Below are 12,345 nucleotides of genomic sequence, written 5' to 3'. Positions count from 1 at the left end.
ATAAACCAAGACGAGAAACCTGCTATAAATTTGCTTTAATGAGTAGAGAAGCTGCCTCCCTGTTCCACCACAAAGATAACAGTATTTTCTTAACAGGACCTCAGAGTGTATCTTTCATGGCCTACAGAACTGAAGTGGAAGGCCAGAATATTATTATGCTGGAAAGGATATTATCATTATGTGTTTTCCTAAAGTTTTTATTTTATAGCTAAGGTAAAAAAGGAAATCCGGGAGAGGCCTAAATCAGAATTGTCCTTAAGGGGATTAGGCACGTCTCTTAAAATTTGAAAAAATATGTCCTTTATATACAGACTATAAGCACTTTTAAGCAGCCAAATTGAAAAGATAATGCAGTGAAAAGACAGAACAAAATCAAGAAGAGCTATTTAAAACAACATGATATTTCCAAATGGAAAGTTCATATAAAGTGTCTAATTGTGCCCTAAACTAGAAATGTATCTGGATGGAGTGTGAGCTGCTCACATTTTCTGGCAGATGCTTGAGTCTGGAAAAGTCACTTAAAACAGAATGACAATAGTCCAGTGAGAGGTGTTGACAGCAGAGGAACAAAGGGCACTCTCGGCAAAAGAATGTAACCAGCGCCAGGCATGCCCAGTAAAGCAATGAGCTGTCCTCCCTTGTTTTCCACCTCTCCTAATAATTTCCACTATTTTCAATGTCTTTCTTGCAAATATACTTGCTCATATATATTAATTAACAGTCACATGCTGACAGACTCGCCTCCATTCAAGAATGTTCCCATTACTGGACAATACTCTGCAAGACAACATCTTATTTTTAGTATTAAAATGTTACAATCTATTTACTTGGTAGTTTGTCATTTATAACACTTACAGACTGACTCAAAATTCAAAGAATGGGGATCCTTTTGGGGTTTGGATGTTTTTTTCTTTCATTGTTTTATCGTTAAAAAAAAAAATATCCCCAACATCACCTTTATTTTCTCATGTCAAGTCAAATATCTTTTTTAAAAAATAAGCATGGTTTTTATAATCAATATTAATGAGACAGAATATAATCTTACCCTGGTGTGAGTACGAATGTGCATCTTCAGTCCATCATTTTTACTGAATCCTTTTTCACAGTAAGGGCATTGATAGGGACGCTCACCTACAAATAAAGAAAGTCACCAAGTCAGCAAAACGGAAAGCAGCAAGCAAGCACTGTGCCATCGCTCCCCCCAGACTCAGATCTGGTCACCATGTACACTCCGGGCACCGCCAAGGAGAGGTTCCAGGAATAGCCAGGTGACACACCAGGGGCAGCTGAGGGCAGTGGACTGCCGCCGTGCCCTCCTGAGGAGAGGGACTGAGCCCAGAGCACTTCCAGCACGCAGACACAAACAACATCGGCCAGCAGCAGGCTTCCTGCATACTCCTTTTAACTCTTGAGTCCCAATTACATCTCCTAATTTTAAGAATTTGTTAATAGGATTTTATATTAATCAATGTGTTCTGTCACTGTATTACGGAGGTCTTTATTTAACTGGCTGATTGATTCTTTGTTTTAAAAAAAGATTTCATATTCTCTCTCAGGGTGACGAGTTTCAAAAGAATTTAATAAAATTGGTGAATGTTAAACAGAACCATTGGTAGTTAAACTAAATAATAATTGATCCATACTTTTCTGATATAACAAGTACCTCTCATCTAGAGGTTATTTAGAAAACAGCCAAATCATTTTTTAAAAACAAGTAATCATACATATATCCATCACATTTAAAAGAATTCTACTGTGGGGCTGGCCCCGTGGCTTAGTGGTTAAGTGCGCGCGCTCCGCTACTGGCGACCCAGGTTCGGATCCCGGGCGCGCACCGACGCACGGCTTCTCCAGCCATGCTGAGGCCGCGTCCCACATACAGCAACTGGAAGGATGTGCAACCATGACATACAACTATCTACTGGGGCTTTGGGGGAATAAAAGGAGGAGGATTGGCAATAGATGTTAGCTCGGAGCCGGTCTTCCTCAGCAAAAAGAGGAGGATTAGCACGGATGTTAGCTCAGGGCTGATCTTCCTCACAAAAAAAAAAAAGAAGAAGAAGAAGAAGAATTCTACTGTGAAATGACAAAAATGTGACAAAATTTGCTCTCCAGGAGAAGCTGGAGTCTCCTGGAGAAGCTGCCATCTGGTCAAAGTTTAATTATAGAATGGACAGTAACTCAAAACCACTAATTCATTTATTCTTTCATTTAACACTGTACTTACATGGCAGGAGGCTAGACCCTGACTGCAATCAAAGATCAACTCAATAAAATATCTGCCTTCAGCAAATGTAAACCTTCTCTCCGTCTTTCCTTCCCCTCAGAGACGGGCCTTTTGATGAGTAGTGTGTGCTCGTCCTCTCCTCTCACGTCCCCTTTGATTCTCACTCCTGTTGAGTCAGGTGCCACTCACACTAGTCCAGTGAACTCCCTTCTCAGGGCAACAGCCAGCTCCTTGGTGCTCAATCCAACGGTCACTTTTCCTCATGGCGTTCCCTGCCCTCTCCCCAGACCCTGACACTGCTTCATGAAATGGATGGCTACATTCCTGGGTTTTGAGGCCCTCATGGCACAGGGGGCCTTGCTCTGGTCTATGAACTTTGTGTTTTCACCAGTAACACAGTGGGGAAGCAACCGTAGCAGAGTCCCCAGCACAGTGGCCTTTTCCCAGCCTCTCCTCCTTGAGGAGGGGCACCCAGGACTCTCCCTTTGAACTGGGCACTGTAGAATGATGACAATCACCAAAATGGAAAAAAAACCCTAAAAATAACAATGGCACACAAACAGGACAGGACTATTTAATGAACTTTCCAGACTTACCAACTTCTTCTGTGAGACAAAATCAACCTTTGCACTAAGTCGACCTGGAATTCCTGACCTGATTATAGTTGTGACCCTAGGAAGGTGTGGCTTTTCACAGAAGAATAAAAGCTCAGAGTCCAATTTATTTGAACGGCCATGAAAAGATAATCTTATTTTAATCCTAAATTGATAGTACGTGTTTATCTTAATTCTGGATCTCTCTGTTGAGCCCCATATCCATTTGTCCACCAGGTATTGTCATTTGGATATGTCACAAACAACTCAAATTCAGCAGGCACTATCCTGAATTCATGATCCTTACCCTCTGATCCTGCACGTCCTGTACCTGCTGTCCTGACGTTATGCCACATTCATCCAGTTACCAAATAAGAAACCTACAAGTCATCCAAGATATCCCCTTTTAACTCACTTCTCCCCACATCCAGTCTCTAAGTCACAATGATTTCACTTCTCTAATATTTCTATAATTCTCCTCCTTGATGATGATGACAAAAATGAAAATGAGATTAATAGCAGTAGTATTGACCAACTCAGCAGCGATAGAAGGAGTAGCAGCAGGAACTGTCATTTACTGATTTCATAACCATTTAACCTTTAACCACGCACACACACAGAAAGGACCGGAAGAAAACAGCAAAATGCTATTGCTGATGGTCCTAAGTCCTGCATCACAGAATTCCATATAATTTTTTATTTTCTTCTTCATAAAGTATGAAAACCAAAATAGTTTTTTAGATTTTTCAAAGTAAGTTTGTTTTACTTTACTGATAGATAATGAAGAATGCTGAAATGTTTCCTTCTTATTTATCTATGAACATTTGAATCAATCAACAAATCAAATCTAGGTTACGGATAAAGCATGATAAAAACAGTCAAGTGGTTTACGCTTACAAACAGTTACTTCCGAATTTTTCTAGCAAGCCTAAGATAATTTAATATTCACAGCTATTCTCTCTGTATCACACAGCTGTGTGTGTGGTCTTGCTCTCCAAATACCTAGAGAATAGCCAGCAAACAAAAATGAAAGACTTGCAGTCAGCAGGTAAATTATGTTAAGTAAGCCTAATATAAGATACCAGGTTACCATTTTCTTTCATAATAGGTAAAACTAACTCAGCAGGGAAAGAGATATAGTTAAAGAATACTAACAAATTTTAGAGAGGCGTGCATAACAAATTCATTCCCTGTTTTACCTGGTGTCATAATACAGAAATTTCCTCTATAAACATGAAAAAGTTAACTTCTTTTAAAAGCACAACTTTTTCTCCTCTTTTGAATCTGATTGTCCTGGGTTTCAATACTGCTCATCCTCTTTGTAATTCTGGTGAAGTTACTCAGCCTCACTGAACATATAAAATTGGGATAAATTACACCATTCTCATAGGTACAGTGACTATATATTCTGGTTTGTCTAAGGCAGTCTCAGTTTATGCTAGTTATCCTCGAATAATTATTAATAGTACTCCCTTTCACTTACACAAGTGTCCCAGTTAGGACAATAAAAATATATGGTCACCTATTATGGATTGAATTGTGCCCCCCCCCCCATTCACATGCTGAAGTCCTAACCCATAGTACCTCAGAATGTGACCTTATTTGGAAACAGGGTCATTGAAAATGTTACTGGCATAGTGTGGGCCCCTAATCTAATATGACAGGTGTCCTTATAAGAAGATGGCCATGTGGAGACAGACACACAGGGAGAATGCCATGTGAAGACTGGAGATACGCTGCCACAAGGCAAAGAAATACCAGAAGCCAGGAGAGAGGCCTGGAGCAGCCCCTTCTCTAGCACCTTCAGAGGGAGCATGGCCCTGCTGACACCTTGATCTTGGACTTCTGGCCTCCAAATCTGTTAGACAACAATTTTTTTATTGTTTAAGTGACTCAGTTTGTGGTACTTAGTTAGGGCAGCCCTAGCAAACTAATACAACCACTCTACTCACAACAGGCGGTGATTATTATCATCACTAATAGCTATCTCTCTGCTGCCCACGAGGACTGTGTAGACTGCTCAGAATAGAAACTGGTGCTTCTAGAGGATCGGTATTTCTCCCCCAGCCCCACTCCACCCCTGAGATGCAGTGATACTCAGCTGGTATAGCTGGAAAAGTTGAGTAAGTTCAACTCCACTCATTCATTCTACCATCCCAGAGTATAACTCCAGTTTTAAAGGATGTCACTGGGTAAATGGTTCTGATAAACAGAATGTATCTGAAAACTAGAATGTGTGGTTTGCAAATCAGCTTAGACTATGTTAATCTGCTATTCTCTCTACCCTTTTGGTTGGAGCCCATTTAGGGCAATCCTTAGCCTCTGGGGACAAAGCCATCTGCTGTCCCACACAATCTGAAGCTGAAGGTTACCTGTACAAGTCAATATGTTAATAACTATTAAAGTCACTTGCCTAATTTGCATATTAAGCAAGCTGCTATACTTAGGTTTTTTTTTCATTATGCATATGATACTTTCCTTCATTATTTCAAGTTACTGTGATGAGTATGTTTCCAGGAAATATTTCTGTCTACACATAAAATTATCCTGGTATGAACAGGAACTAATCTTCAGTTTGAGTTAACTCTAAGAATACAGATCTTTCTTATTTGAATGTTGCCAGTGCATCAGTTCTGATATATAATATGATGCAAATCAAAATAACCACTATTTTTTAATTTCGCTGGTAGATTTAGACACTGTCTTCATTTTGCTTAGGCTAGTCACAGCGTTCAAATTCTGACTAACATAAAAATTAGCTAATTTGAAAATTAGCTAAAAAAATGGAGCTACAAATGAATCTAAATGGAAATAATAATAACAATAGCTGAAACATAGAAAGCCTACTACTATTAGGCTCTGTTCTACTGTTCACATTGCTTAATGTATATCAGCAATTTTAATTCTTGCAGCAACATTTGATCTAGGTATTCGTATCCCTAGTTTACAAATGAGGAAAGTAAGGCACAGAAAAAAAGAGTAATTTGCTCAAGATGACACAGCTATTAAATGGTGGAATCAGAATTTTAACCCTTAACTCATACCGTCACATAAATTTATAATATGGCTAGTATTTTGTGTAAATTAGGTTAGACTTTCTGAAGTTATTGACAAAAACTCTGCTTCTTGCAATAACAGTTAACATTAACCAGATCTTTCTGGCTGGTAGACTCAGGCATTCTTTTAGTTATCAAAGCTCACCAGGAAAAGGTAGGAGGCAGGTTAGGCATGTGTGTTATGTTTCAAAGCAGATCCCAAGAAAACGCAAATACTGACATAATATTAAACGCTCCCTTGAGAACTACATATAGGTAATCAACTTCAATATTCAGAAGGGAAATATGGTATTGACAAATATCACATACTGCACCATGAGATTTAGCTACCAATAGTCAGATTTAATAAACATAGTAGCATAAATAATATTGAAGTGTATACACAGCAGCAAAATATTTTTCACTGAACTAAGGAAAACAGATGAGTTCTTTGCATCTGCTTCTTTCTTTAAATTATGTTCTGACACTGAATAACTTTAAAATCCACTTGTGTTTTCTTCAAACACATCAAGGAACAAACAAACATGATAACAATTGTAAAAGGCGGATTTTAACTTGACTTTAAAACGTGCTACAAAGTGGATGCTCCATGAAGTGAGTTCATTCATTAAATAGATCTTTTTTTTGAGCACATACCATCTTCTAGTCACTGTCCTGGGCTTTGGGAATGCAGCTGTGAATAGATTCACAAAAATCACTGTCTCTTCAATTTTACTAGTGTAATGAGAAAGACAAGAAAAAGTTAAAGAAAAGACACAAGATAATTTCAGATACTGATAAATTATATGAAGAAAATAAAGCAAGGAGATAGGTTTAAGCAAGTCCCACTCTGTGTGAGTGGGCAGGAGAAGGACTTAACTAAGGTCATCAGGAAAGGGAAAAACTGGATGAATGTAGTTCCTTGATGTCAATTTAACATTATTCAAGCGCATGTTTTTGTAACGCTTCATCTTTGAATTAGAAGCATTTTAGCTCACTGAGCTTGAAATAATTGCCTCCAATTCTCTCCAATTCTCACTGTTGGCACACCTGAGATGGAAGTGGATTAAAAGTATTTGAAATATGGAAATATTCAGAAAAGAGCTCCAGAGAGTTGGAGATGGCTTTCCAAAGGCAGTGTGTGGTAACAAAAGGGGACGTCTGGATGCCACCTGGAACACCTTACCAGAGTCTAGCCTGGTCCCCAAACAAGCAATCTTGAGTCTTTGACAAAGAAAATGCATTATGACAACAACTATCCACTGGCAAGTATGGCTAAAAACAATAGGAAAAAATCAGATTCAAGTTTAATATATGCCACTAGGATTATAACTTATTGGCATTATCATTATTTTATGCAATATAATTTCAATTAAAGACATCAGAAGAACTCTAGCCCTCATCAAAAGATTTACACACTAATATTAAAACAGCATCTTAAAATTTGTGGAGGGAATTCAGGCTAGCATGCATCTTCATGATAAAAGGATCCTAAAGCCACTAATTTCCGTCTCTTGCTACGTAACCACTTCAATATCCAACATCTTGACACAAATCCTTTCTAAAGATCTATGTTTACATACAATGAAATTAATAAAGAAAAATCTTGCAAACTTTGATATTCTTAAATTAGGTATCTTGATATTCTTAAATTAGACCATGGATTTAATTTAAGAAATGCACTTGACCACTCTGTCAGAGGGCTCAGAGGTCACATTTTATTTCATGCTACTAAACACATCCAATGCAAAGACTTAGTAATAATGACCCTGATGAACCTTGAAGATTAGAAAGTGTACAATAGGGGTCAGCCTGGTGGTATAGTGGTTAAGTTCATATGCTCCACTTCAGTGGCCCAGGGTTTGCAGGTTCAGATCCTGGGCGCGGACCTACACACCGCTCACCGCTCATCAAGCCATGCTGTGGTGGCATCCCACATACAAAATAGAGGAGGATTGGCACAGTTGTTAGCTCAAGGCCAATCTTCCTCACCAAAAAAATAAAATAAAATAAAAAAATAAAAAGTGTACAACAAAATGGCTAAAATGATACATTTTATATTTTAACATAAACAATATAAATTTAATATAAATTTTATTTTATATTTTACAATCAAAAAAAAGTGTACAACCAATGAGCCCTATGCTTTGAGAGATTTTTAAACAAGGAGAGTTTAATATATAATGTATATGTTTTAAGAGATTTTAATTAAAATAAAAATAGCTTATTATCAGAAAATATTTTAATAATTTTAACTTTTATTTTATACATATATCTTCAAAACTTGCATAGATTTCACAGAATTCTCATAATTCTCTGAAAAAATGAAAAGATGTGTGCACATAGAAAATGTAATTTTAGATGGAATAAAGTCAAACTCTTATTTTCAATGAATCCAAATTAAATAATGTTTAAATAATTAAATTAATTAATGTTTAAACATTTTGGAGCCATAATTTTACTTTTTACTTTGACTTCTCTAACAAAAATCGGTTTTGGAGATAGCAAGTCTCAAATGAAAAAGCAAACATCAAAAGTGCATGTTTCATGAAAAATTAAGATGGTTCCACGTGGTTGAACTTTAAAATATGTGTGTTGTACGGGAATTCTTTAGAAGAACTTTATATTTGTTTTCCATAAATATCATGGGGCTAGCTTATTTTGCTTTTGTGGACTAAGGAAATTGTTACAAAACATCAAAGTGACTCATTCTAAGTGAAAAATAAACCAAAAAATATAATTGTGCAAGCACCACCTAGTCACTTTTCCAATTCCAACATACCAATCCCCTCCACTTACGGAGCATCCAATAAATTAGAAGCACACCGCAGAGAGAGGTGAAATGCGACACTGACGAATGGAGTAGCTCAAGTTCATTCTTGGCACTTTTCTATGAAGTGAAATACTCTCTTTTTTCCTGCAGCAAAAAGAGCCCTGAAACCCCACTGACCTCACTGAACCCCACACTGTTCCTCTTGGAATGCTCCTATTAATCAAATCCTGCGGAATCTCACTTGATCTAAAGAAGTTAAACCCAAGGACAGCATCTCTGAGAGCAAGACAAGAAAAACCTGAACTTGACCTTTACTCCTGGAATATTTACAGAGATACTTGACTTTTAGAAGTCGAAAAAGTTTACTATTATAAGGAAGTGGGCAATAAAATGTAAAAATCAAAACGTGACTCAAGGAGAAGACCTTCTGAAAATACTTTGTGAATCAAAACAAATTGAGTCTTTTTTTTTTAATGCAAGGTTCTGTGGAGCTGCAAAAAAGTAAAAGATGCATCCTTTTCCTTGAAAATCTTACAGTTACGGTATCCCTCCCTCAGTTCTGAGGAGATGCCAAATCAAACGTGGTGAGGTTCACTGGGAAGCAGAAAAATGGGAGAGCCACGTGCTCACTACTTTCTAGTCTGAAATAATAAAGAGCCAGACCCATTTATGGATTGAGGGCAAAACAAAAACTGAGTTTTACTGATGCAAACAAAATAGAACGTGAGATACAGAATAAAAAAGGACAAAAGTTAATGAATAATTTTTAAAAAATGAGCTAGGAAGAGAAAGTAAAAGATTCTCTACTCAGGATGCCCCAGCTTCGGCCAAGCAGGTGTATAAATGACTCCCATTATGTCTGATTCGTCTGAAGAAAGCAAGATACCTATATGAGGTCCTTGATGTGAGTGCTGACGGAAGCAAAGGAGATTGTTTCACAAATGGAGAAACATCTGAACAATCCAGACACTGGCAAAGTTTTTAAAGTTCTGACCAAGAAAGAAAAACTCCTACGTGAGTTTCCCGCACTGCTTGTTAAGGGACACTTTAAAGTGAGATAGGATGGGCCGGCCCGTGGCTTGGCGGTTGGGTGCGCGCGCTCCGCTGCTGGTGGCCCGGGTTCGGATCCCGGGCGTGCACCGATGCGCCGCTTCTCCGGCCATGCTGACGCCGTGTCCCACATACAGCAACTGGAAGGATGTGCAGCTATGACATACAACTATCTACTGGGGCTTTGGGGGAAAAAATAAATGAATAAATAAAATTATAAAAAAAAAATAAATAAATAAAGTGAGATAGGTAAGTAAGGTAAAGTAATTAATTACGTATTGATTGCATTTTGTTGTTAGGGAGTCAGACTTTGGTGGGAAAATCATTAATCCTGTTCCCCAGCAGTTTCTTGATTTTAGGAATTTCTACCAGAAGTTTTATTTAACCAAGTATTTACGAGCATAGTTTGTGAACGATGGTTGTGGAGTGGTGAAGGAGGTAAACCTCAGGTGCCTGCACACAGAGGGGTTTTCCTGTAAATAGTGCCAGCAAGGAAGAATCAAACATATATAACTCTGAGCAGCAAGAAACTCAGAAAATAATTCTCTTTACCCAAAAACTAGAGCAGCTATAAAACCTTCCCCAGCTCTGAAGCACAATTCAGAGCTGCAGAAAAACAACCCAGAGGGAAGTTGTTCTTCGGGGGAAATGGCAGCAATGGTAGAAGCAAGCACATATCAGAGAAATCAAACCTCCTTTAGTTTCCCTAAACTAAAAGAAAATGTCGGTGTTCCAAATTTAATAGAGGTAGCTATTAATAATATTATCTAATAATTCACCAACAGATAAAGCTGTTGAAAAACAGTTGATGGAAACTGTTGCCTAGGCCACTTCCATTTTTGAGGATCCCAGTATACCAAAAAAATGAAGAAATGATGAAAAGAAAGTTACATAAATGACAGTATATTTTAAAGACCCAGCTTATTAGCGTCTCTGTGACTATATTATTAATTCATTTGATGATTATTCATAACACTACATTCCAAGACAAATGTCACTCCCTCACTCTTCCCTCTGTGCCTCATATCCCAGCCTGTGACGAACATTAATATAAGAACTGTAATTCCTGCATTAAAAACTAGGGCCTTTGATATTTTTGAAAAAAGAAAAAAATAGATAATCACAGTACCAATGAAAATCAAAATGAATGTTTCTCTCTCTTATGTTGCTAGATATGCTTATCACTATCTTAAAATCAACAGGGAGGAGCTGAGTACAACAAAAAAAAAAAAAAAAAAGAGGAAGAAACAGTTCATTCCACCGAAGTGGCCTGGTGATCTGAAGTTACTTGATGTATCAAAATAACACTTAGAAAACAAAAATTATGCAGTTCAAGACTTTAATCTATGAATAAGACTTCTTAGGGAAAACCCAAAGCTCTTGAAGTGTGATGCTGAGGAAATCATTTATTTCTACACAGATGCTACACTCAACTATTCTGCTCTTAGATCACCTGTAGGTAAAAGAATTATTTGATTTGGTTTAATTAGTAATTAACTACTCAGAAAATAAATATAGCAAATAAACTCCCTCTCAACATACAAAGGTTATCTAATTCTCATAAAAATGTGAAAAAAATGCTTTAAATTTTCATTTGTGTTTATAATTAGTTAATTGTCTATTTTTGTTTATTAATAATAGGCAGTATCGTCCTATAGTTACTTATAACTATTTATAGCTACTATTTTCATAACTTTGAACAAAAATTTTAAAAAGAATGAATAAATTCATTTACAAGAAATATTAGAGGAGAAAGAAAACCAGTGGATAAATTGAAGTATAATGAAGTTATAATACACCAATCTTTTATTTCTAAGCTGATCACAGGTATTTACCAAAAAAATTAAATATTTCCTAAGACAGTGATTTATTACTACACTCAAAGAACAGTGTGCAAGCAAGCCTAGAACAGAAGGGCCAACACAGCCGGTATCTATTAACACAGAAAGTTGGTTGGAACTGTAGGCAAGTAATTAACCTTCTGGCCCAGAGCTTTAAAACCCCAAAAGCAGTTCCTAGAATTTCTTTCATAATTTATGAACAACTGATGGAATTCATGTCACAGTCCGTGGATTCCCTTGTGGAATTAACCCCAGCTCTCACTGACCCTAAGAAGCTATAAACCAACAGGAGAATGTGCTCTACTATTTCAGCTGACCCACAGAGTGCCATCTCTGTCATTCTAGCATAGGAAACCAGATGATAAATTACAGAGCTGCCTGCCAGGCACAGACCTAAGCATTCACCTTCATTGACAATGGCAGCAACACACAGTACATGCACCCTCACTCACCCCATACCAGCCCTGTTTGACTGCAAACCCTCATCCATGTCCTATAGATGATCTATATTCTGCTACTAAAGGTTATAAAAAGATGATAATGATGACACTGGGAATAGAGGGTCAAACCATATATCAAGGGAGTATGAATACCTGTGATTAAATACAGGTAGGAATAAGAAAAACAGAACACACAGCAATGTCAGCAGCATCACTCACATGATCACATGCTTCCACTGTGCTAACACTGCAAAGTTCTTCACATACACCTTCATTTCTTCCTCAAAACAACACTAGGAAGTTGGGACTATTATTACCCGTTTTTCAGGTGAGCAAACTAAGCTTTGAAGAGGTTAAGCAACTTACTAAAGCTCATGCAGGGAGGA

At 37.4% G+C, this 12,345-nt stretch overlaps 1 protein-coding gene across 1 annotated transcript in view; it reads right to left on the bottom strand.

Moving 5' to 3' along the window:
- The window catches only part of PRDM5 (PR/SET domain 5), a 199,892-nt gene that overhangs the window by 52,948 nt on the left and 134,599 nt on the right, over window positions 1–12,345 (bottom strand). Inside the window, 1 exon segment of the mRNA XM_087437677.1 lies at window positions 1,046–1,131. Coding sequence (XP_087293803.1) covers window positions 1,046–1,131 — 86 coding nt within the window.

This window comes from Ceratotherium simum, chromosome 12 (genome assembly GCF_057802395.1).
Source record: "Ceratotherium simum simum isolate JZ-2026a chromosome 12, ASM5780239v1, whole genome shotgun sequence".
Taxonomy (NCBI): domain Eukaryota; kingdom Metazoa; phylum Chordata; class Mammalia; order Perissodactyla; family Rhinocerotidae; genus Ceratotherium; species Ceratotherium simum.
Note: the sequence above shows the minus strand (reverse complement) of the source record. Positions and strands in the feature narration are given on the sequence as shown.